Below are 24,111 nucleotides of genomic sequence, written 5' to 3'. Positions count from 1 at the left end.
TCCTTTCCCCTGCCAAATTTCTGCCAAATACAATAGTACAGCAACCTGAAACTGCACAATTATGGTAAAACAACACACTATACTTTCCCCTAAGATCATATTAAACAAACTCCAAGGAAGGGAAGCTGTTTGTAGGAAGCAGGAGGGAGCCAAGACTGTTGCTACCCCTTGGCTTGGGAAAGGTTTACACGGGGTGGGGGGGAGCAAAGGTTTGTTTTGCTCCTTTCAAAGGGTGGGCAGATGAAGAATAATTTTAACTATTTTCACATGGAGGGAAAATAACCCAGACATTCCCATTCCAAAAAGAAACCAAACATGGAGGGGAAGAGGCAAAATGAGTGCAGGACATGGACGACATCATGCAAAACCGCATACCAGGCATGGCAAACGTGTGATGAATCACTGGTGTGATGGAGCTCTATGTCTCTGACCACAGTATATTTCTGAAGATGTAAACATTTCCCAAGACTGGTCTTTGTACCTTGACAGCTGCAGGTGTGTCCAGTATGTCCATCTCTAGCCTAGTTGGTCACTCTCAATTAATTCCATATTCTACCTCTTAGGTGACTCTCCTCCCTTGGTGGCTTCACCATCAAGTTCCCTGGTATGATAGCTCCTTATTACATGGTGGTTTTTTAAAGCTTTCTCAGGATAAGACAGGAGTGAGTGAGTGGCTCATAGGGTGTCGCACTCCACTTCCCACTAGAAAATGGTGCGAGCTCCCTTTATTCAGGTCCCTGGCTGTGCTATGTTAATATCAAACACCACCCCAAGGGAAAACATATGCAGAAGTAATAGCTGGTGCCTTGTGTTGGTGTTGTCATAGCAGGATCACAAAGATGATGAATTTTTGAGAGGTTTGAGGCCTCCTGATCTAGAGAAAGATATCTGGACACGATGGGAATTGTTTCATTAGTTCCTTGGGTGTGCCAACCTAGGGAGTATCAGAGTCATTGGTAGGCAAACATTTAAATAAGTATTCTAATCTTTAGGGTTAAGAGGATAATATACTGACAATCTACTTCACAACCTCTGGGATGGAAAGACAAGTTAACCTCCTCCACACATACACATACTTTTAAAAAGTTATAGGAAATCTATAATAACGGCTAAGCTGTCAGGATTGCTGACTGTTTAAAAAAAGCAGATAGCTTGACGGTGCACCAGTTTGCCCACTACTAGCAAATTCCCAATTTCCCATGGATGTAGAGGGAGTTCTAATTTTTTGTCCAGAAGATGAATCCCCACTTGTAGTCTAAAGTGGTACTACCCAGACACAAGTCTTCCACCTCTGAAGGACATAAGAACAGTCTGGCTAGATCAGACCAATGGCCTTTTTAATCCAGCATTCTATGCCTACAGTGGCCAACAAGATGCCCCAATGGAAAGCCCAATGGAAGACAACATTCCACTCCTGCTTAGGTTTTCCAGCAGCTGGTATAAAGAGACCTACTTCCTCTGATACTACTGGAGGTAATATATACCCATCATGACTAGTACTCATTGTTAACTTTACCTGCCACCTCATCTACTGCATTTGAGAACTAGGCTTTTAGATTTCTGTTTAAAAATAATAACAGGGCAATGGTTCTTGTCGAATCTCTCTTATCCAAAATTTCTCCAGCAAACCGCTGCCTCAAACGTGGCAATGACAATCCAACGAGCCAATAAAAACACTTTATTTCTTATGAAGGCAGAAGGAAATGGATTGTACAGATTGCTATAGTGGTTACATGCAAAAAGGAGGAGGAGGCCCTGGACAGATGAGTCCCTATTTCTCTGCCTTCTTCATACATGGCGTAAATGAGAAAAGGTTGGTTTCTCTTAGGCTAAGACACGCAAAAGGAGAAATAAATCCCAGGAAAATGAAAAAGCAAGGGGAACCCAGATTTTTTAAAGAGAGAGAGAGAGAGGTGGAAATGAGAGGATAAAAGAATGATGTAATTGGATAAAGAAAAGAAGGAAAAACAAATTGCATGCACTCACACCTGTACCATGCTTCGTGCATAAACAGTGCAGGTGAGTCTAGGGCAATCACCCCATTCATAGAAGCTGACAGAAGTAAGGAGGAGAAAGTTATTATAACTGTGGATTGTTGATGCGCCCCATAAAGACTACGTTTCTCCCATCCTTCACAACTGAAAACATGAAGGGCTGCTGCACTTCAAAGTAATTGGCTGTGCGGGCCAAGGAGACTCCTGTGGCAGCAGCAGCCTCCACTCCTTCCTCACTGATTTCTATCACAGCCTTGTGCTGGGCACCAGACACTGCCATCTCTTCATCCTGGGAGATCCCACACAGATTGGCATCAAAGAAAATGCCGTAATCTGAAACAGAAGATTGGATTGAATGCATAAATATCAGCTCACTTGAAACCTGAACTGTCCCTTCTCTTAGGAAATTCACACGGCAGAAGCCAGGGGACAAACCGGAGCTATGTGAGAATATATCTAGGCACAGGCCTGCAAAAATTGTGACTGAGTTGCTTCCAAACTAGAGCTCTGTAGTGCTGCTGTGGCACTGCTTTTCCACAATTAAATGGAAGTAGAATTAACATGGAGATTTCACAAAAGCATTTCATATAGTGCTATATTAACCAGCAAGGCAAACATCCATCTATAATCTTTACTAACAACTAAATCCCATTCTGCAAAGGTCCCCAGTAACTTTAATTAAAAGCTTCCTCTTTGCATATTAATACTTCCTCTTTAGAACAGCTATCAAATTAGTGATGAATTAGCCAACATCTGTTTCCTGCTCTGTGTGATATTATTGGTTTCCTGTCACTATTTCCCAACTTATTTCTTTTCTTTTCTTTCTTTTATAGCAATATGACACTATTTCTCAAAACACATGTGCCACCCCAAGGGGAAGAGACATTGGTTAACCTGCAATCAAGTGCAGGAGCCCTTAAAAGCTTCAACACTGCCTTGCCTGTCCACATTGGACAGGCTGGCACTTCAATTGTTTTATTACAGTGAAATGGTCACAAATCAGGTTTGGGGGAAAAACCCAGAAGGACAACACAAAGAACACTGGGATGCAATAATGTGATCTGGATTCCCTGTAAAAAGCCAGTGCACAAAGAATGGCAATTCCAGAGAAAAGGGCCAGCATGGAAGAAACCCTGTTAAGCCAAACGTAGCAAATCAGAACCTCAATAGAAGTCCTGAATTTGCTGCTTGCCTTGGGACTGCTAAACAAGGATTGGTGAACACCTAGCAAGCCTCAGTTTGTGGCTGGTGGACCTTAGCACATCATAATGGGAGAGGCCATAGCTCAATGCTGGAACACATGCTTTGAATGCTGAAGGACCCAGGTCAAATCATTGCTATCTTAAGGATCATGGGACGCAGGGCTGAGAAATTCCAATTGTGTGGGCTTGACCTAGCACAGCCTTCCCCAAACCTGGTACCTACTAGATGTTTTGGACTTCAGCTCCCATCAGCCTCAGGTAACGTGACCAACAGTAAAAAATGCTGGAAGTTGTAGTCCCAAAAATCTGGAGAGCGCCAGGTTGGGAAAATTTGACATATCATGAGGGTAATGCATAAAATGTTCAGTAGTTTCCCACAGGCCTGGCAGATACAAATGAAATGGGCCATATATTGCAAGAGCATTTTTTTTTATCCAGGAGTCATGTCCTCGCCTGTCATGACTTCTCCTGATGCTCCAATTAGCTTTGCTTTAAAAAAAAACACCTGTTTGTTGAGTTATGTCACTTTTTCAGGCAAGTCTTTCCTGCAGACTTTGAGGATAAAAAAGTTTTAAGAAGTGCCATACCCAGGCTCCTTTATGACAAAGCGGGCAACCTTTGGCCCTCCAGTTGTTAAGCTGTATAACTACCATCAAGCCTAGCCAGCATAGCTAATGCTGTGAGGCCTGATGGGAGTTGCAGTTCAGCAACATCAGGAAGGCCACAAATTGCCCACTCCTGGTTCATGACAATCTCTTCCCCTATTCCCAAATGAAACCCTGGAATCCCTCCTTGAACAATGGTGTGAGAGCAGCTTCCTCAGAAAAACACAAATGGATTGGAGTGAATTAGATGCTCCAGGCATGGGGCTGAGTGGCAAATTGGCTCTCTTTCTATCTGCCATAGAACTCACCTGCCCTTTCTACTGAAAATGAGCATGTGCTTTCTTACCTCTAGCTATCCTGCCACCTCCATTTTTTACTTTTCTTACCCATTTCCCCAATGAGTGCCATGAGGTCCTGGGAGGACTCCACCTTGAACTTGGGTAGAGTCAGTATGGTGGGTTTGAACGAGACACGTTCCAGCTTGTCCACCACCGACTTGAAGACAGTTGGAGTGAGACGCTCCTCCACCTCGGAAAGATTCAGCGACAGGGCGTAAGGCACTATGATAATCAGACTCATGTTGTGGAACAGCTGGAGCCGGGCAACCTGACAAAGCAAAACACCCATTAGCCTCCTGTCCTTGTTCCATATTCGCACACACTCTGCTTTAGAAGAGCATTCCTTTCTCCTTTCCGCATGGCAAGAAACCTCCAGCTCAGCATTCAGAGACTTCTCCAACTCACTGTTTTCCATTGCTCCTCCCCGTCTCCTTGTGACAGTAGGAGAAGGACAAAGGTTGTGTGGGCACCAAGAAATCCATAAAATGGTTGTCTGTAGAAGCCTTTGCAGATGTGGCCCAGTTCAGTAGCAGGAGCCTGTTCTGTGCAAGGAGATGCTCAAGGTGGCACAACTTGTTCATGCAGGTGAGACTATAAAATAGGGATGTCTTGAGAAATTAGAGCAGCGGTGGGCTACTTGTGGTCCTCCAGATCAGCCCCAAACTTCCACCAGGACCCAAACTCCCAGCAGCATGGCTGATGATCAGGGATTATGAGAGATGTAGTCCCACAACATCTGGAAGGCCATCGGATCCCTACTCCTGGGTTACAGTCTAAAAGCACATCCACACTACAAAATTAATCTACTATGAAACCCATTTAACTTTTATGGCTTCTCTCTAAGAAACCTAGAAACGGGATTTTTGCGAGGATACCATTTTTGCGAGGGTGCCAAAGTGATTCTTCTGTCCATGTAGAATGACAACAGCTCTACCCATTAAATGAAGCTGATATTAATTTTTTGTTTATGTAGGCATGTTCCTTGTGCTTTTATATATTGTTTTCTTTGTTGCTGTAACCCACTTATTTGTAAAAAAACACAAGCAAAAAACCACACTTGTCCTTAACAAAAAACCTGGAATAACTGCAACAGAGTTAAGGAAAACAACATAAATGGCACTAGCATTTACAACTTGATTGCTATGTACACCTATTTGTCGACATAGCAATCAAGTTGTAACTGCTGGTGCCATTTATGTTGTTTTCCTTAACTCTGTTGCAGTCACCCACTTATTATTTTTAACCTACCTATTTTCTTATGCTGCTTCCAATAACGCATGAACCAGCTCTAAGAGATTGAAAAGGGAGCCCACTCCACCCCACGGGCATTACCTTAGCCTGCAAGTTGGTGTCAAAGAAGGAAGCCACTGGATATTTCTTGCTTGTCATCATGGGCACCAAGATGGGAGGAAGGCCTGGACGGTAGAATTCTTCCTCCTTTGTGTGTTTCAGTTTAAATACAGTCTTCCACTTGGCTGAAAAGATGAAGAACATGGATCAGAGGGAATGTATTTAGGTAGATATACCAACCATGTAAGAACATAAGAAGAGCCCTGCTGGTGGAGCTCACCGAGTGAGTGAACAGGGATTGCTAACAGGAGTTTGGCAGTGGAGTTTGGTGGAGAAGGTTCCTAATGGATTTCCCCCATAAGGTAAGTAGAGGGTGTGTGGTTAGAAGGGCCCACCAACTGAGAAGCTAAGGGGCCACTGCGCTGATAATGAAAAGATAAAAAATTACAGCAGATTGCTCAGGACAGGAGGCAAGATGCTGGAGCCCTATGGAACAGATGGGATGGAACTGCTCCCTGCAGCAAGAAGAGGAGAAGGATGGTCATGTTTATTGTGAGGAAGAGGCGGGGATGTATGCTGACCAGACCCATTGATTTGAAAAGTCTGTTGTCTCCCAGGAGCATGGATTGGAGATGTGATGGAACAGCTGCCAAAACTCATCAAGTCTGTTGATAATTACTTATACTTTACTGCTTATCCATGTGGGAATGAACAATACTGCCAAACACAGCTATGACCACATTGTGTCAGACTATGAAGTTCTAGGAAGGAAGCTTAAGGACTTTGGGGCTCAAGTGATCTTCTCATCCATCTTTCCAGTCCATGGAAGAAGACTAGAAAGGGAAAGAAGAATTCCACAGGCAAACAACTGGCTGCATGATGGTGTTACTGGAGAGATTTGTTTTTTGGGACCATGGTTTACACTTTTTGGACAAAGGACTGCTGGCAGGAGATGAACTGCATCTCACAAAGACTGAGAAGCATGTGTTTGCCCGAAGAGTGGCAAGTTTGATCAAGAGGGCTTTAAAGTGAATCCTGCAGGGGTTGGAGAAGAAAGCCCAGAGGTAAGGACTGCAAATAAGGGCTCACGCACTGTAGCAGGAGCTGGGAGAACAGCTGTACTGGGGGCTTTAAACCTCTTAATAAAAATGCAGGGAATGGCTTTCCTGCATTTCGATGCAAGATGGCTTTCGATGTCATTATACTAATGCTCAGAGTAAGGGAAATAAACAGCATGAGCTTGAACTCTTGATTCAAGAAGGGAATTATGACTTAACAGGTATAATGGAGACCTGGTGTGATGGCTCCCAGGAGCAGAACTTAGCAACTGAAGGATATAACTTGTTCAAAAAGAAAAGAAGACATAGAAAGCGGGGAGGAGTTGCACTAAATGTTAGAAATGGATATACCCACACAGAAATTTAAGAGACTGAACATGGTGGCCCTAGTGAAAGTACATGAGAAAATAAATGGAGGGAAGAATAAAAGCAATACTGTGGTCAGAGTCTATTACTGATCACCCAAGCAAAGAGAAGAGCCGGATGATGCTATCCAACTGCAAGTTGCAGATATTACAAGGAAGCATGATATCTGTTGGGAGATAAATTCTCCTGACTTGTATTGCTGACAGCTTTCTTTTTCAGAGGGAGGAGCAGGAGAATCAGCCATCCTTGACTTGATTCTGACCAACAGGGAAGAATTAGTTGATGAGGTGAAAGTAGTAGGAACTTTGTGGGAAAGTGACTATGGGTTCCATCACACCAGCATTATAGCTCACTGTCACCCTACATTGTATGTTGATGAATCACATGACATTGTCCCTGTCCTGCCCTGAACTCACCTCCCTCTCCTCTTAGCGCTGTTTTTTGGCACAGGGAAAGTCCAGTTCTTCCAGTAATGCAAAAGGACACCACTCTACCGTCAACGTGTATTTTTAGGGGGCGTGTGTGTCTAAGGGCGGTCTCGTTAACAAAAGAGGAGGGCGGTGCGATTCTCCACTCAACCATGAAGGGGGAGGGAGAGAGGTCCCATTTAATTCTATGTTCTTACTCCTGAGTAGGCATGACCAGGGGTACATTTTCACCTTAAAAGAAATGTGGAAAATGCACCCTCCTTGCCCACAGCTCCCTCATTTTTAAAGATAAAGAGATCAAAATTGGCACAGTGATAGCTCTTAACTAGAGTTTTCAGCATGCCAAGTTTGAATGAGATTGGTCCATCCCTTAACTTTTTAGGATTTTTTAAATTCCCCCCTTAAACCCTTTTCCTGGTAGTCCGCAAATGTGAAGGATCGATCCTTTGATCATGCTAAGCCATGCATTTCCAAGTTTATAAAATAGTGATCTGCTGGTTCCCTTACTCAAGAGTAAATCCTATTGATTTCAACTGCATTTATATCCAATTCATACTAAAATTCCATGCATGCTTACCTTTGAGTAAATCCCATTTTAGTAAGTCTGTCTCTGTTCAATGGGGTTTACTCAAAGGTAAAGAGGTGTAAAGATGCATGGGATTTTATTATGAATTGGATGTAAATGCAGTTGAAATAAATGGGATTTACACAACACTGCAACCCTCTCCAGTTCACGCTCCAAAGCCTCCAGGCAGGGGCAGGGGAACGGGCATAGCCTAGGCAACAGGGAATAACCACGAAAGTACATATGAGAGAGACAGATTTTCCCCGAAGTGAGTTCAGTAACAAGTGAAGCTACTTCCTAGGAAAAAGCAGTGCAAGACCTGGAATGCCCCATGTTGATTACTAGGGAGGGTGAGGTGTCCAACTACCACCAACCAATGAACTGTAGGGGGAGGTACAAAGGAGATCTGAGAGTGCATCTCAATGGAACAACAGCAGTACTCTGGTGTGCAGGAGAGGAGAGGTGTAAAGATGAATGAAACATAAAAGCACAAAGGTGTAAGTGCTCAGAGTTTCATATGCTATGGAAACGAAGGTGGATAATTTGAGGGCAAACCAGGGCAAACGTGTAGGTGTGATGGAGCTCTATGTAATGCCTGAGTTCTTGATTTTAAGAAACACTAAAGCTGAGTGTCATCAAACATGTATTTTGGGCACTGTCTCCACGGGGATGATTTGGCACCGTCTCTCTCCAAAACCCCGCAGTTTTACTCACCTGGGGTAGCATCTGGTATTCCTGATGCTGAAGAGGGAGTGCAGGGTTTCCAATGGTCAACTCGATATTGGAGCCGCCCCCACCCTCTTTCTGGTGAAAGGCCAGTCTCCTTCCACCAGAACCCGGGAATGAGGTCAGACGGTGGAAGAGCTGTACTGACCTCACTCCTGATGAAAATGTCAGGCTAAGTCACTGACTTTTTCAATGTGCAGCTTTGCAGGAAAGCACCGTGGTGGCTGTGAATCTTCAACTGCATCATATAACTGACACAGCGCCGATTCGCAACCACCGTAGGGCTTTCCCCACATATAGACAGCACCTTGGACTTCAGGAAAGCTGATTTTAATACACTCAGAGCAATGATAAGCAGGATTCCATGGCTTAAAAGGAAAAAAGCGTTCAGGAGGGATAGGGTTTTCTAAAAAAAGGTGATACTAAAGGCGCTTGCAGGAACCTATGATTTTATTTATTTCAGAAAATTATTATGCCGCTCTGCATTTTTTAAAGCAAACACCCCAAAGTAGTTCACAAGATGTAATCATGATTAAATACTATAGAATTGATCAATAAAAAGTAATAGAACAATAACATGTCTCATTCATGTTGATCTGGGGAAAATACTGGAATGGCATTATTAGTGTAACATTGAGCTTCATTAAGTGTAGGAAGCCCTTAAAGGCACCTCTGCTGCAGAAAATATATGTGGGGAGTGATGCAGCCCGGAGAGATGCCATGGCGAGGCAAAGGGAGCTATTTGGCATCTATTCAGAGGAAACTGTTTTAGGAGCCAGGTGCCCAAGAGTGAGTATCTTGAGCTACACTTTCTGGATAACCAGGTCAGATACTGGGTGCAGGAGGCTATAGAAACATCTTACTCACAGTGGAAGTAGACAGCATTGAGAAGCACCATCTGGACATCTGGATCCAGGTCATCCAAGAGCTTCTTGATTTTGTAGTTAGTATTTTTGTTCACCCACGCATTGATCTCAACCACATCCTGGTTGCTGTTTTTTGTAAGCGGTGCAAACTTGGTTTTATAGAACATCTCCGACTGGTTGAGGAAATCACTGCCCATTGTGAGTTCTGTGTATCAAAAAAACCAAGGATAGGGAAAGCTAAATGCCCTCTCAAGACAGTGATATTCCTGGTTCTTATGGATTTTCTTGACTAATCTCCCTAACCCTGATGTCTCTGAGGTGGTGCCCATGGGCACCTCTCTTTGAACCTGCCAGGCTCCCTTCCCCTCCTAATTTTTATTCTGTTTCTTAAGATTTAAAAAAATAAGTGGGAGTCTGGCATGCTTCAAAGCAAACAGTTACTCTCCAGCACCACCTTTATTTGGGTTTTAAACAGTGGCCTACTCCTTTAGACCCTACTTCTGCCTGGTACTTAGGGTTTTTTGGCAAGTAACTTTTCTTTTTGTCTCACCAGTTTGCCTTCTGGAAAATGAGTGTTTTGTGTCCAGCCATGCCCACCAGAACAGCCATTTTATGAATGGATAAGACCCCAGCTCGAGGTCAGCCATTTTATGAAAATGTACATAACACTCCCAAAATTCCAAATATGCCCACCACCCTTAAAGGTTGGAGATCCCTGCCCGAGCCAAACAAACAGCCAGCAGATCCGTGTCTGTCACTGCTGTGGAGCACATGATTATTTTTTTAATCAGGTTTTTACAGTTCATTTAAAAGATATAAATTGGTGGTCGGCAGCCACAGCTAATTCAGACATGACGTTCGGTGCTCATGGATTCCTTTTTCAAAGGATCCCATGGATGTCTATAACTATATGTGGAAATGTTACATGGAAATTGGTCTTCCATATAACTTCCTGTAGCCGAATTCTGGCAATGGCAACAGGTACTAAATAAGATCTTGTTCACAGATATATCTACACAAATTCTAGTTGCCTTGAAGCATCTTCATATATAGGGGCTCTCAAAAAACTTGTAGACATAAAACTGCTATCTCAGAATAACTCCAGTGATGTCACATGAAGAAGAGAAGAAACAAGGATCATTATGTAAATTAATAAGTTCTTCACTCTTGCCCTAGAGCCATCCTTCATATTTTTTTATTAAGTGATTTATTTAAATGTATTTATTTAGATATTTATATGTTGCCTTTCTTCACCAAGGCCAGATCTACACCTTATGTTAAATCATTATGAATGTGGAATGAAAAGCAGGAAATAACAGTATGGAAGTGTTATGTGGAATTGGAGCGTCATCAGACGAGTGTTTTATTGTAAGTTCGTTACTGCCTACTCAGTTTTTTCATGGGTTCTTTTGACACTGCTGTCTACCTCCCACTCGTCTCCCGCTCCTTTTGGTCTTCTTTCCGCCACAGAGAACACCCCGGTAAATCCGTGGGGTTTTTTGGAAGCAAAATGTGCTGCCATTTCCTGCTGTGTGCAGGAAAAGCAGCGCAATAAAAACACCCACTGAGTGGGCCCCATGGTCATTGTTTACTTCCTTTTTTCTCCCCGTGTGAAGAAAGAGGAAGTATTGTGGGACAGAAGCGGGGGGGGGGAAAGCAACGGTAAGGAAACGCGATTTCCCCCTGTCTGTTGACGCTCATGGATTGCTCCCCAACGGTTACCAGTGCACTTCAATACAACTATAAAGCAATAGGTCTAGCCCAAATCAACCCAAGGCAACAAACAAAATACAAGAATAAAAACAAAAATACAATAGTATAATATCATTTTAAAATAATTTTGCATTCAAAAATTCAAAAAACCCTCCAATACATTAAAATACCTCTTGGTCAGTATAAATGAAATTTACAGAACCACAGCAGTAACACATCAATGAAACAGCAGCATGACCAGTAAAACACGTCAGCTAAAAAGCCACTTGAAACAGATGGATTTTCAAAGCCTTTTTAAATACCACAACTGAAGACACAAATTGATAATCTCTTGGGAGGGAGTTTCATAAGGCAGGGGCCACAGAAGTCTGTGTCCCTAGATCCCAGTAGCCTAACTGGTCTGAAAGGAGGGCCAGCAAATAGGGCTTCATATTGTAGGTCTGGGGTGTTCTTCAGGGCAGACTGGACTGGAGTTTCTTTGTACATCAAGGGGACATTTGGTCCAGTGGTAATCACAGGAGACTGAACATCTGGTTGAACAGCTCATCCTACTTTCATTGAGTCCAATATTATGTCCTGGATTTCAGCTGCAATCCTCAGATAGTGCATGTGTCAAGTATAACCCACAGGTACGAACCACATTTCAACTATAATCGAAAGGTGCAGAATGTTTTCTGCTTTGAAATACATGTCATCCTGTGAATGAAACCTTACTTGAGAGATGCCGATGTGTGGGCATCTCACGGCTGTTTTCAAGTGCGAGGCCAAGTGGGCGACTGCCTACTGCACCAAGAAACCCAGGGTGCCAAGTGTGAGAGGCAGTGAGCTGAACCAATCAGTTTGCTAACTTTGGGAGGGCCATAGCCAATGACAGCATTGGAGTGGTTAGAGGCCTGCCCTCTCACTTCTCCAGGGCCTTAATGTATGTCCCTAAAGCGCCTTCTGATTGTTTCAGCTCACTGCCAGTCTTACACTAGGAAAAAGGACTTTGATTTCAAATGGCAGGCAGCTGCAGCCTGGACTCACCAATGCAGGCCATTCATTTGCTGTGAGCATCACTTTTCCTGGCCACTATTGCTGCCTGCCTCGGGATCATCCCCCGCCCCCAACAACCAGCAACACCTGCAGTTGCTGCTGCTATGCAGCCAAAGACTTGGTAGGGGGAGAGAACATACAGTTCCCTTTTCCTAACCTTTTCCCCAACTTCCCTGCTCCAAAAAAACTTTGTATAGAGCTTGTTATGTGCACTGGACCTTTGCTCCAATGGCATGTGAAGATGCCCAGCGAAAGACATGCATTTTGGATGCTTTTCTGTGGGGCTCTGATATCATCATCATCATCATCATCATCATCATCATCATCATCATCATCATCATATTTCAGTGTCTCCTTTTGCAGTGTGTTGCTGCTGTTCCAAAGATAGTTTCCTACGTTGTTGCTGTGGGATATCATTCTCAACATAATCATTTTTTGTGACTGTGTGGATTCCCATCTCCATGCTCCACTCCTGATCTGTAAGTCATTTGATTCTCTGTGCAATGGGAGTTGTTTGCGGAGCAGGAGAATGTGTGTCCAAAGAAGGTTTGTGTGTTCCTCTCTTTCGAGATATAAAAAAATGTGAAAGTGGGTCCTATGTTGAAGGTTGGGAATCAGAGGTGGGTCTCAGGTGTGGACAGGTTCAAGACCACTGGTTTAAAGGATGCATAATTTATATAATATATATATTAAAGCACCTTACAGAACTGTGTCACTTATAAATGTTGCCAAGCTAGAGAAAGAAACTAAAATGGAAGATATCAACATTTCAGGAAACTCATGCTCCCCCTCACCCCCCATGAACCTGCTATTCTGGAATAGCAGTAGTGTGTGTGTGTGTGTGTGTGTGTGTGTGTGTGTGTGTGTGTGCGTTGGGGTAGGGTGGGGTAGGGGAGAAATTGTACTTGGGCACCAAAATACCTTGAGTTCATCTTGAAACTGTAGGTTTACTCACCTGGTTGATAAAAAATTGCATTTGCTGAGATCAACGCTTCTGATTTGCTGAGGGATTTCAGCGCTTTATGGACACATGTGAAATCTTCAGGATAGGAGAGCAGCTTCTCAAGACGGACTTTGGTTTCATCACAGGCTCCTGTATGGCAAAGACATGGATGCATAGAGTATATCTATATCACTGTGCAGGATAAGGCTTCCCTTTAGCAAGGTATTTATTGAGAGATGGGTAGCTTCTGTTTCCTTAAGTCAAGAGACCTCACATTGTCCTTAAGAGTTTTAATCCACAGCCTGCTGATTATATCGTATAGCTGATTGTTTTAGCTGTAATATGTTGTTGTTGTTTTTATTGTACACTACCTGGATATGATGTACATGACAGGCAGTATAAAAATATTTAAAAATAAAAATAAATGAATGAATGAACGAGATATTTTTTTCTAACAGTGGCCTTTCACTGTGAGGCCTATTTTCCAAGCCTCTCCAAGAATGTCACAGGCCTAATTCTGAAGTCTAGTTCAAATGTTTGGTTGCTCCTCCCCTCTGGTTGACTTCTATGTTGCAAAGGTAACTTTGGATGTTCCACATCCATCCTATGGCCACCACCAGATCAGATGTCTCCCTTGCCAGTGGGGTGGTTAACCCAGTTGTGAGTTACCACATGGACTTGGCACCAGAGAGCTTCAAACTCATTTGACATGGGAACTAGCCATGGGAGTGGGGGTCAATCATGCCAATGTTTGAATCAGACCTCAAGGTGCATAGGATTGGTTACAGACTTAGAGTGAACTCATTCAAATCATCAGGAATTCAGTTGGCTGTGGCTAACTTGTCCCATTCATTTCAATGAGTCTACTTTCAGTATGACTAAGTATGGGTCCAATCCATGGTGTTCTCATTGATTCCCAAAATATCAACCAGCATAAAGGAAGACACTTAGCATCCTGGCGCAATACAGACCCATCCTGGAGAGAGGCAGGAGAAGGCCAAGCCTTTTCTTTAAGCTGTCTATGCGTCCCTAGGGAGGCCTGTTTCATTCTTGGAGAAGTACTTAAGCTTAAGTGAATCAAGATGGTAATACAGATCACAGTTTCTCCAAAACAGGTATGCAAGACTGTTATGGGTTAAAGAGATGGAAATGTGCATATAGGTAATCATATTTGAATAAGGGGCATCTGCAAGGGCTTTGAGAGATGCTTCATGACTTAATTTTTTCCTACACAGAGAGATAATATCTGCTTAGAAACACACACACTTGAAATGCAGCGTGAGAGATTTAATAATTACATGAATCAAACAACTGACAAATGCGGTGACATTTCCTAGCAGAAGGAACCCTCGTGCTGCATTTCATACATAATTTGAATACCTCCTTTCTCCATGTAGAAAAATATTAATAGATGCAGAGGCCCTAAGTTTGTAGCCATTACGTACCTAGTTGACAGTGTAGCCTTACCTAGCAAGAGGATGGAGAGTATTGTTGAAATGCTGCTAGGTGAAAAGACGAAATTAGAGTCACGGCTTTCTTGTCGGATTGCTGTTTTATAGAACTCTATTGCAAATTCAGTTAGAGCTTCAGACAACTCCATTTCATCCTTAGGAGTGGGATGAGTACATGCTGCCCATGGGTTACTGCGTGGTTGGCAGTTTTTGGACAGGCAAGTGCTTTCAGTAGTTGTCTCTGCTGTTGTGGGAACTGTGGTAGGCTTTGCAGTGGTCGATGCTCTAGCAGTCGGTTTACAAGCAGTTGTGATACCATTGTTCTCTTCTTCCCCTTGTATTCCATTGCATGTAACATTTAAGTTAGTAGTTTCTTCTTTTTCAGGACTAACTTCTTTTTGTTCTTCTGTCGCTGTCTTTATAGTCTCTTCTGCATTCTCTTTATCCTTGTCACCTGAAATCACCTGTCAAGTAGTATTGTTTTATTTTATTATTTACTACATTTCTATACTGCCCAATAGCCAAAGCTTTCTGGGTGACCCCCGTGTGGTTCAGCTACAGTGTGCCCCATCTTCCTGCATTGAATCCTGAGTGTGTTTTGTTTCTGTGACCTGGCTGTGACCTGATCAAGGGGTGGGCTGCCCTTCCCCCCATTATCTCCATTCACGGTAGGGCACTTTTGGACACAGGCTTCCTTTCGACTTAGCATTACTTCACAGTAGGGTGGTATTAACCATTCACAATAGCACAGTAGCCTGCTTTACCCCTTCACAATCTGTAGCCTGCTTTAACCATTCAGAGTAGCGCAATAGCACTGTTTCAGGCATTCAAAACACGCAATATTTATTTATTTATTTATTTATTACATTTTTATACCGCCCAATAGCCGAAGCTCTCTGGGCGGTTCCGAAGCTCTCTGGGCGGTTACAAGCAAACAATAGCTTGCTTTACCCATTCACAATATGTAGCCTGTTTTTCCCATTCATGCAGTAGTGCTATTTTAAAACATCAATGTCGCAGTAATAGTCTTTTAGGAAAGGAAAGGAACCTCTCGTGCAAGCACTTGAGTCATTACTGACTCCTAGAGGGACACCTGCTTTCGCTGACGTTTTCTTGGCAGACTTTGTAGCGGGGTGGTTTGCCATTGCCTTCCCCAGTCGCAGTTACCTTTCCCCCAGCTAGCTGGGTACTCATTTTACCGACCTCGGAAGGATGGAAGGCTGAGTCGACCTGAGCCGGCTGCCTGAGAACCAGTTTCCGCTGGGATCGAACTCAGGCTGTGGGGAGAGTTTTGGCTGCAGTAACTGCCACTTACCACTCTGCGCCACACGAGACTAATAGTTTTTTAACCTTTCACAATATTCCAGTGGTGGTTGAAAGGGGAGAGGTGTGGGCTAAACCACAGGGGCTTAATTCAACGCATCCACTAAACTTCCCTAAGGGCAGATACAGGCAGGGGAAAAACCTCCTTCATTCTCTGAGCAGCACCTACACAGTTGATGATGTTCAGTTCTACTCACTGGACTCTGTCCACCAATTCTCAAGTATGGTGGTTTCAAGTACCATGTGACCCATGAAAGCAGGTTCTTAGAAAGCAGGTTCTGCTTTTCCTGCAAAGTGATTTCATGACAATCCAGATATAACCAGAAAGCACGTCACATATTGTTTCCATGTAGACTGAGCCCAGGTTATCCAGCAACAGCATGCTCAGTAAAGGAAATCCAGAGTTAGACCATCCCCAGATGTTATAATTTTTGGAAGAATAATGCTAAAGAGACTGGAAAGCTAAAGGAGAGCCCAAAGCCTATGAGAACAGAACTGGCACATTCATTCATTCGTTTGCCCAATTCATATCTAAAACTTGGTGGGGGAGGGGGTCTATGTTTAACATTAAAAAAAGAATATACAGCTGAGGACAGCAAAGCCCTTCCTAGCCTTACTTCCCTGTGCTGGGTCATTACAAGCACTTTTCTTGCTATCCTGGATCATTTCTGGTATCAGAGCTTGCGGGAAGGGGGAAGCCTGCAGTGACTGAACACAGGGAGCTATGGCAAGGAATGGGATCCAGGTTCAGCTCCCCTCAGCATGTACTCCTTTGGTAAAGTGGCCATTTATCCTACTTTACAAAGGACAGTCTTCTATTGGAAGAGCTGCCAGAGCATAGTTCTCTATTTTACTGCATGTAGGCCTTGGTCACTCTGTATGCGGGCTGTGGAATGCTTGGGACAACCTGCCTGCCCACTTTCCCCCTCTGTCCAGCTACTGATGTTTCCCCACTTAGTGGCAGCAGGGAAACAGTGATCCTGATCAGCATTGTGTGGGGCATGGTGGGTGAGAACCTCCCTTCTCCCTGCAATCCTCATCACGATTGCTGCTAATAGCAGTGGAGAAACAGTGATCTTGAGTAGGATCGCTGAGAGGGCAAGCTTAAAGCTTCTTTCTTCCCAGCGATTCTCATCAAGATTGCTCTTTGTATCTTGATTGGGATCACTATGAGGAGGGAGAGACTCTAACCCAGACTGTGGAATGGCCTGCCGGAGGAGATTCGTCAACTTGACAGTCTTTTAGAATTAAAAAAAGCAATAAAGACTGATCTATTCCAGCAGGCCTATCCAGTGAAGTTTTAGAATGTTTTCAGGATGTTTTAATCATGTATGGTATGTTTTAATTCGTTTTAATGTGCATTTTATATCATGTTTTTATACTTTTTGTTTTACACTTTGAATTGTTTTAGTTTTTGTGAACCGCCCAGGGAGCTTTGGCTATTGGGTGGTATAAAAATGCAATAAATAATAATAATAATAATAATAATAATAATAATAATAATAACCCTGCCACTCCCCTCCCCCGGCCAGTGATCTTCACCAAGACTGCTGTTTCCTCACTCCTAGCAGCAGTGGGGAAACAGTGATCTTGGTGAGGATTGCTGAGGGGGTGGAAGACGAGGGGAGCTTCAAGTTGACTGTCAACTGAAAACACCTGGCCCCTGTCTTGATGGTGGCGCTTTGGCACCGCGAGGTGCCTGGCTCCTGCACTTGCATTCCTTCCCAGCATCTGCACGGGAAGGAATGCAAGTGCGAACTTTCCCAGCAGCGCTGAGGGAGAAAGGAACGAGGGAGCAGGAATGAGGCAGCCAGAGGAGGACGAGGCACCTGAACCACCTCTCCTCCCTCTGACCTCCCACTGGCTGCCTGTTCCTTCCCCCCTTTTTTATTTTTATTATCTGTATCTGTGCAGCTGATAACAATAAAAAAGGGGGAGGAATGGACCCTGTTTCTCCCCCCATTTTTATTTTTAAAGATGTGCGGGCCCCGTTCCTCTCCTCCCCTCCCCCCCTTTTTTAAAAAATATTTTCCAAAGGGCACAGGGCTCTCCTGAGCTCCTGAGCTCCTCCCCCTTCCCTGTCCAATCCATGGCGACCAATCAGGGGGCACCATGGGCTGTGACAAGCCACTGCTGCCAAAAAAGTTGGGGTAAGTGCCCAACTTTTTTCAGCGGAGTTTCTGGGGTTTACCCCTGGATGGCTTTGTAATGGTGGCTTCGTGTAGACATGCCCCTGGACAGCAGACTGAATAAACACAGAGATCACCTAGTCACAGTCTTCTCTGCTTTTTGGATTTAAATTATAGTATTTCCTCTCTAAGTTTGCATCTATATATATAAATTAACAAATACAAATTCCTTTTTTGTCCTTTTTTGGGTGGTTCAGTTCAGTTCTTCTTCTTCTTCTTCTTTTCTTTTTTTTTTTTGGTGTGTGGGGGGAGGCAATGTTTAAGTACTTTTAGATGTCAGTCCATCACAATACACTGTTTTAGATTTGAATGGGGCAGGCATACGAAGAACCAAGATGACTGTCATGATTACCTTCAGTTTCATGGTTACCTCCAGTTCAGCTGTTAGAACTCAATAACTTAAGCACAGTTCTGTAAACCAGAGTAATAATTGGTTGGACTCCTTTGGTTATCTAAGGTCAATAAAAATTTAAACATGTGTTGGCAGCTAAAATCTAAATATCTGTTCTGGTACCAGCAATAAAGGCAAAATAACTCATTCCCATTCTTATCAAGATTAACAATCATACCTTGAAGAAGTTCAAGACCCACGTCCAGTTTCCCTCAGATTCTTCATCTGTCCCAGCATTTTGAGTAGGGAAAGGAGTCTCTTCTTGTTGTACTTGGCCATCATCTGCCACCTCCTTCATGCAAAATGTCATGGAAAAATAAATCCCCATTAAATAAATGTATGTATTCTTGCCCCTGTCTTGACGGCACCACTTTGGTGCTGTGAGACCCCCGGCTCCTGGACTTGCGTTTGTTCCCAGTATCTGCATAGGAAGGAATGCAAGTGCGGACTTTCCGCCACCAGGAAAGTTCGCACTTGCTGGACTACAGCCCCCTGCTGGACTACAGCAGGAACAAGGCAGCCAGAAGAGGATGAGGAGAGGGACGCAGGGTGCCCGAAACACCTCTCCTCCCTCTGACCTCCCTCTGGCTGCTCGTTCCTTCCCCCCACCAGTTTTTTTAAAACAATTATTATCTGTATCTGCACAGCTTTGCAGATACAGATTTTTTTTAAAAAAAATCCAGAGGTGTGGGACCTGTTCCTCTCCTCCCCCCTCCTGTTTTTTTAAATTATTATTTACCAGGGGGTACCATCAGCTGTGATAGCCTCTGAAGACAAAAAAGTTGGGATAAGTGCCCGACTTCTTTTCAGTGGAGTTTCCGGGGTTTGCTGCTGGATGGCTTTGCTATGGCGGCTACATCATGTAGATGATATGCCGCTACTGCGAATCCACCCCGAGGCAAACCCTTAGTCAAGACAAGCCCCTTGTTTTTCAGAAATAGTTCAACTGTGCTACAATCCGGGTGGGTTCTAGCTCTAAGGTGAATAGCCAATTGAGCTGGCGCTGGCAGCTAAGATTCAAATATGGGTTTTTGTGTAGCAGTAGGTCCTGGGGCATGGTCTGAAGGCACATGAGGCAGCCACCTTGCTGAAGCGAAGCAGGTCTGGCTCTGGTCAGTGCATGGAGGGGAGACTATCTGGGAACCCCATGTAGCCACCTTGAGTTTCACAATGGAAGGAAGGTGGGATAGAAAATGTAATAATAATAGTAGTATGAAGTAATGGCTCCTTGCTTCTCAGGGTCTTTATTTCCATCTTCTTGAAACGCAAGAGGGATCCCTGCTTCTCTTCTTCTGCCATCCGTCACCTTCTTTATACAGGATATCATGGAGAAACAAATCTTTCCAACAGATGAATAACATCAATGTCTGCCACCTTGTTTCTGAGTCATAGTTGCAGAGATATTCATGGCCCCTTGCTGTTCCTATTCTTCACTTACATCATCGTGAAAGGGAAGAAAGGGGGTCCCAGCATCTTTTATGCTGCCATCTGCAATCTGATGCAAGTGGTGTAGTGGGGGGCGGGGGAAATCCTCCACTAGATAAATCAGCCTAGATCTTGTTGGAATTGTTGTAGATCACAAGCTAAATATGAGCCAACAGTGCAATATGGCTGCAAGAAAGGCAAATGCTATTTTGGGCTGCATTAATAGAAGCATCACTTCCAAATTGCGTGAGGTATCGGTTCCTCTCTATTCGGCCCTGGTTAGGCCTCATCTAGAGTATTGCGTCCAGTTCTGGGCACCACACTTCAAGAAGGACACAGACAAGCTGGAGCGTGTTCAGAGGAGGGCAACGAGGATGATCAGGGGTCTGGAAACAAAGCCCTATGAAGAGGGACTGAAAGAACTGGGCATGTTTAGCCTGGAGAAGAGAAGATTGAGGGGAGACATGATAGCACTCTTCAAATACTTAAAAGGTTGTCACACAGAGGAGGGCCTGGATCTCTTCTCAATCCTCCCAGAGTGCAGGACACGGAATAACGGGCTCAAGTTACAGGAAGTCAGATTCTGGCTGGACATCAGGAAAAACTTCCTGACTGTTAGAGCAGTACAATAATGGAACCAGTTACCTAGGGAGGTTGTGGGCTCTCCCACACTAGAGTCATTCAAGAGGCATCTGGACAGCCATCTGTCAAGTATGCTGTAGGGTATATTTCTGCATTGAGCAGGGGGTTGGACTCGATGGCCTTTTAGGCCCCTTCTAACTCTACTATTCTATGATTCTATGACTTCAACTCCCATCAGCCTTAGCCAACATGAATGGATAGGAATCCTGGGGTGCTGTAGTCCAAAACATTTGGAGGACACCAAGTTGGGGAAGACTGAGATAAAACTGCAGGGGTGGGCAACTTGAGGTCCTCCACATGTTTTGGCCTTCAACTCCCATTATCCTCATCACTGGCTATGCTGGCTAGGTCTGATGAAAAGAATTGCAGTCCAAATCATCTGGAGGGCCACAAGTTTCCAGGTCTGGTGTAATGTCTTACTGAAATCAATACATGTGCTTCTTATTTAAACTGAAACTACGTATGAGCCGTGTTCGAGTTTAGAATGAACAAATAATTCAACAAGTGCTAGCAGTTAAAATACTGTGATGTTTTTTGGAGTCATTCATAAAATGAAGTAACTAAATTCCATTCCAATCCAGATGAGAATTCACATCTTCTTGAAGAAGGCAATCTCCAGGGGGCTGTCTTCCCCTAAACCCCCACGGTTTCACTTACCCAGGGTGGTGTTGGGTAATCCCCACACCAAGGAGGGAGCATGAGGTTTCTGGTGATTGTCCAGGTACTGGAGGCCCCCCTGCCCCCTTCCTGGTTTCCGGTAACCAATTGCCAGTCACCTTCTGCCAGGACCGCCCCCCCACCCCGGTTCGGTCATGGAGCGAGGTCAGATGGTGGAAGAGCTGGAGTGACCTTGCTCCCACTAAAAAAGTCGGGGTAAGTCCCCAGCTTTTTTTCTGCACAGCTTTGCGGGAAAGCCCCATGGTGGCTGTGAATCTGCAGGTGCATTAGTTACATGATGCAGCTACAAATTTGCAGCCACTACGGGGCTTTGGGTGGATATAGACAGCCCCAGGTTTCCTGTGGTTGTGCATAGTCAAATTGGTTTATCATGCCCCCTGAAAGAATTAGGACATAACCACAAATGTACATCTGGATATAATGAAGGATAAAATCATGTCCTATGTTCCTTAGTAAGGGTATTTGGGTGAGTGGGGCGCTGGGGGCGGGGCTAGTGAGTGTAAACAACTCTTACTCACCTGTGAGAAACTTGATATCACAGTAGTAGCCAGGTAGATGAGGATCAGCCAGGTCTTCATGGTGGCAGGGAGCCTGCCAAACAAATACACGTGTGCTTAATCCCAGCAAAAGATTGCCCTATCTCCAACCTTCTTCCTTGCAAGGCACTGAAGCAGTTCCTCACTAGAGGAATTCTGAAGAATATCCCCTCCAGTAACGTTGTTTTCTCCCTGTCTCAACGAATTCCTGCCCCCGCTCCTCCTCTGGTTGTTTGTAGGCTCAATTCTCTTTCCCACTTTTCGCAATCTCTGATCACGTGTCTAAGGGAAAACATTCGTTTCGCTGTCTTCAGGGGAATTCCATTTCCACAGCTCCGCTTGCTGAAAAGAAATAGTTAGGAGAAGTGTTGAAATCAGAACATAATAAAAGGAAATTCTCAAACTGGAAGAGAAAGAAGAGGTCACAAAATTACCCTTTCTCTGCAGAGTTCTTCAGACAATAGGACTAAATTGTTGTGACATCTCTTATCTAAAGCTGCTTTCAGAGAGGGGAATATGGGGGAAGGAAAGGAGGGGGGGACTGCATATCTCATTGGTTGGCTGCAGGTAGTAGTCAGTTAAAAATTAAGGACGATTGATTCCCTGACAGATGAGAATTCCTGTAAATCATGGGGAAGGAGGAATGATCATAGGCCAGTTTGGGGAATACACTAAAACTGTTAAGAAATGGAATACTGGTTAAAAAAAAAAGAATTTAAGCAAGCTTTCAAATGAGGAGCTAGCATGGCACATCTTCATTTCCATGGAAAAGAATAGTCAACCCAGCATGCAGCTGCTATGCAAAACACAAATTTCATATTGTGGATCTCTAGGAAAGTAACTGAAAATAAAATTATCAGAGTATTTTTATAGAAATCTGTGGTACAATCACACTTGAAATACTGGGTACAGCTCTGGTCACCAGCGCACTTCAAAAAGAATATTGCAGAGATTAAAAAAATGCAGAAAAGCAACTGAAATCATCAAGGGGCTGGAGCACTTCCCCTATGAAGAAAGTTTACAATGTTTGGGGCTTTTTAGCTTAGAAAAGAGGTGAGTAATGGGAGCATAATGTAACAGAGGTGTATAAAATTATGCTTGGTGTGGAGGAAGTGGACAGGGAGACATTTTTCCTCCTACACTCTTAATATTAGAACTTCAAATCATTAGAACTTCAAATCATGAACTTAGAGTCATTCAAAGAAGCCAAATGGTGGGAGATTCAGGGCAGTAAAAGTAAGTACTTCTTCACACAGCATATAAACTATGGAATTTGTTACTGCAAGATATTGTGATGGTCACCAACAAGGACATCTTTAAAGGGGATTAGACAAATTCATGAAGAATAAAGCTATCAATAGCTATTAGTTATGATGGCTATCTATTACCTCCATTATTATCAGAGGCAGTATACCTCTGTCTACCAGTTGCTGGGAAAATGAGCAAGAAAGTGACATTGCACTTGTGTTCTAAGATTGTGAGCTTCCTATAGGCATCTGGTTGGCCACTGCAGGAACAGAATGCTGGACTAGGCGGGTCTTTGGTCTGATCCAGCACAGTTGTTCGCTTATCCGCACCTTTTTCCTCATTCACAGATATATGCTTTTTGTTAGTTGCAGTCCCCCTTTGGTTGCTACAGACTGTCCATCGGGATTTAGCTGGAGATGCCTCCTTTTCCTTGCAGTGTGTTCTTGGAGAATGATCAACTGATTGGTTGTGGGAGGCACGTTGTGCTATACAGCAACTAGTTGTCGTTACCATATGGTGATCTCGGAAATCAATGCTTTCTCATTGCACTACACTATTTCTCTCTCTTAATACCATTTTTGCTGGGCTTTGTCCAGGGTTTTGTTCTTTGATTTCACTATGCGCTAGGTGGTGGCAATCTCATTCTGGGTTTACTGAAAGTATTTCCACTGGTGATAGGTCATCTTGCATTGAACTAACCCTGTAGTTAAGCAGTGCAATATAAGGATCACAGTTAGAATCCATGGCATTGTTTAGAAGTGTTTTGAGAACATCATGCTCAACCAGTCAATTACACTGAGCATACCTTGGACTGGGCATTTAGTGAAGTTGATGAAATCATGGCAATCAAATTGATTGGGCACTATCTGTTCATAGGTATCCACCGTGTTTCAAAACTGAACTTTATATGAGTGACCACCTGAGCAGGTGTCATGTCATCCAAGTAAGCTTTTTCAGGAAAATGGGGGAAATAATCCCATAAAAGCAGTAGGTTTTTCTTGTGTATGCAAACAGATTAATGGCCACCTGTGACCAAAGAGTTAAGGACTCCTCCCATTTTACCATGAATGATAAAATTACCTCAATTTCGGATGCACCT

General features: G+C 43.7%; 1 protein-coding gene across 2 annotated transcripts; it reads right to left on the bottom strand.

The window, feature by feature from the left end:
* Positions 1–1,663: 1,663 nt before the first annotated feature.
* On the bottom strand, positions 1,664–22,285 carry SERPING1 (serpin family G member 1). 2 transcript variants are annotated; one of them, XM_063116891.1, is made up of 9 exons: positions 22,199–22,285; positions 21,747–22,106; positions 18,662–18,775; positions 14,597–15,044; positions 13,142–13,279; positions 9,440–9,643; positions 5,472–5,614; positions 4,188–4,407; positions 1,664–2,327 (listed from the first exon to the last, which is right to left on the bottom strand). In XM_063116891.1, exons 2-9 carry the CDS (start codon positions 21,804–21,806, stop codon positions 2,080–2,082), a joined length of 1,575 nt encoding a protein of 524 aa, XP_062972961.1. In that variant the 5' UTR covers positions 21,807–22,106; positions 22,199–22,285; the 3' UTR covers positions 1,664–2,079. The 2 variants fall into 2 exon arrangements, with proteins under 2 accessions (XP_062972961.1, XP_062972962.1); XM_063116892.1 differs by having other exon boundaries at positions 18,662–18,772.
* Positions 22,286–24,111: the final 1,826 nt, after the last annotated feature.

Source organism: Elgaria multicarinata, chromosome 2 (genome assembly GCF_023053635.1).
Source record: "Elgaria multicarinata webbii isolate HBS135686 ecotype San Diego chromosome 2, rElgMul1.1.pri, whole genome shotgun sequence".
NCBI lineage: Eukaryota > Metazoa > Chordata > Lepidosauria > Squamata > Anguidae > Elgaria > Elgaria multicarinata.
The sequence above is the reverse complement of the archived record's forward strand: the minus strand, read 5'-3'. Positions and strand labels throughout refer to the sequence as shown.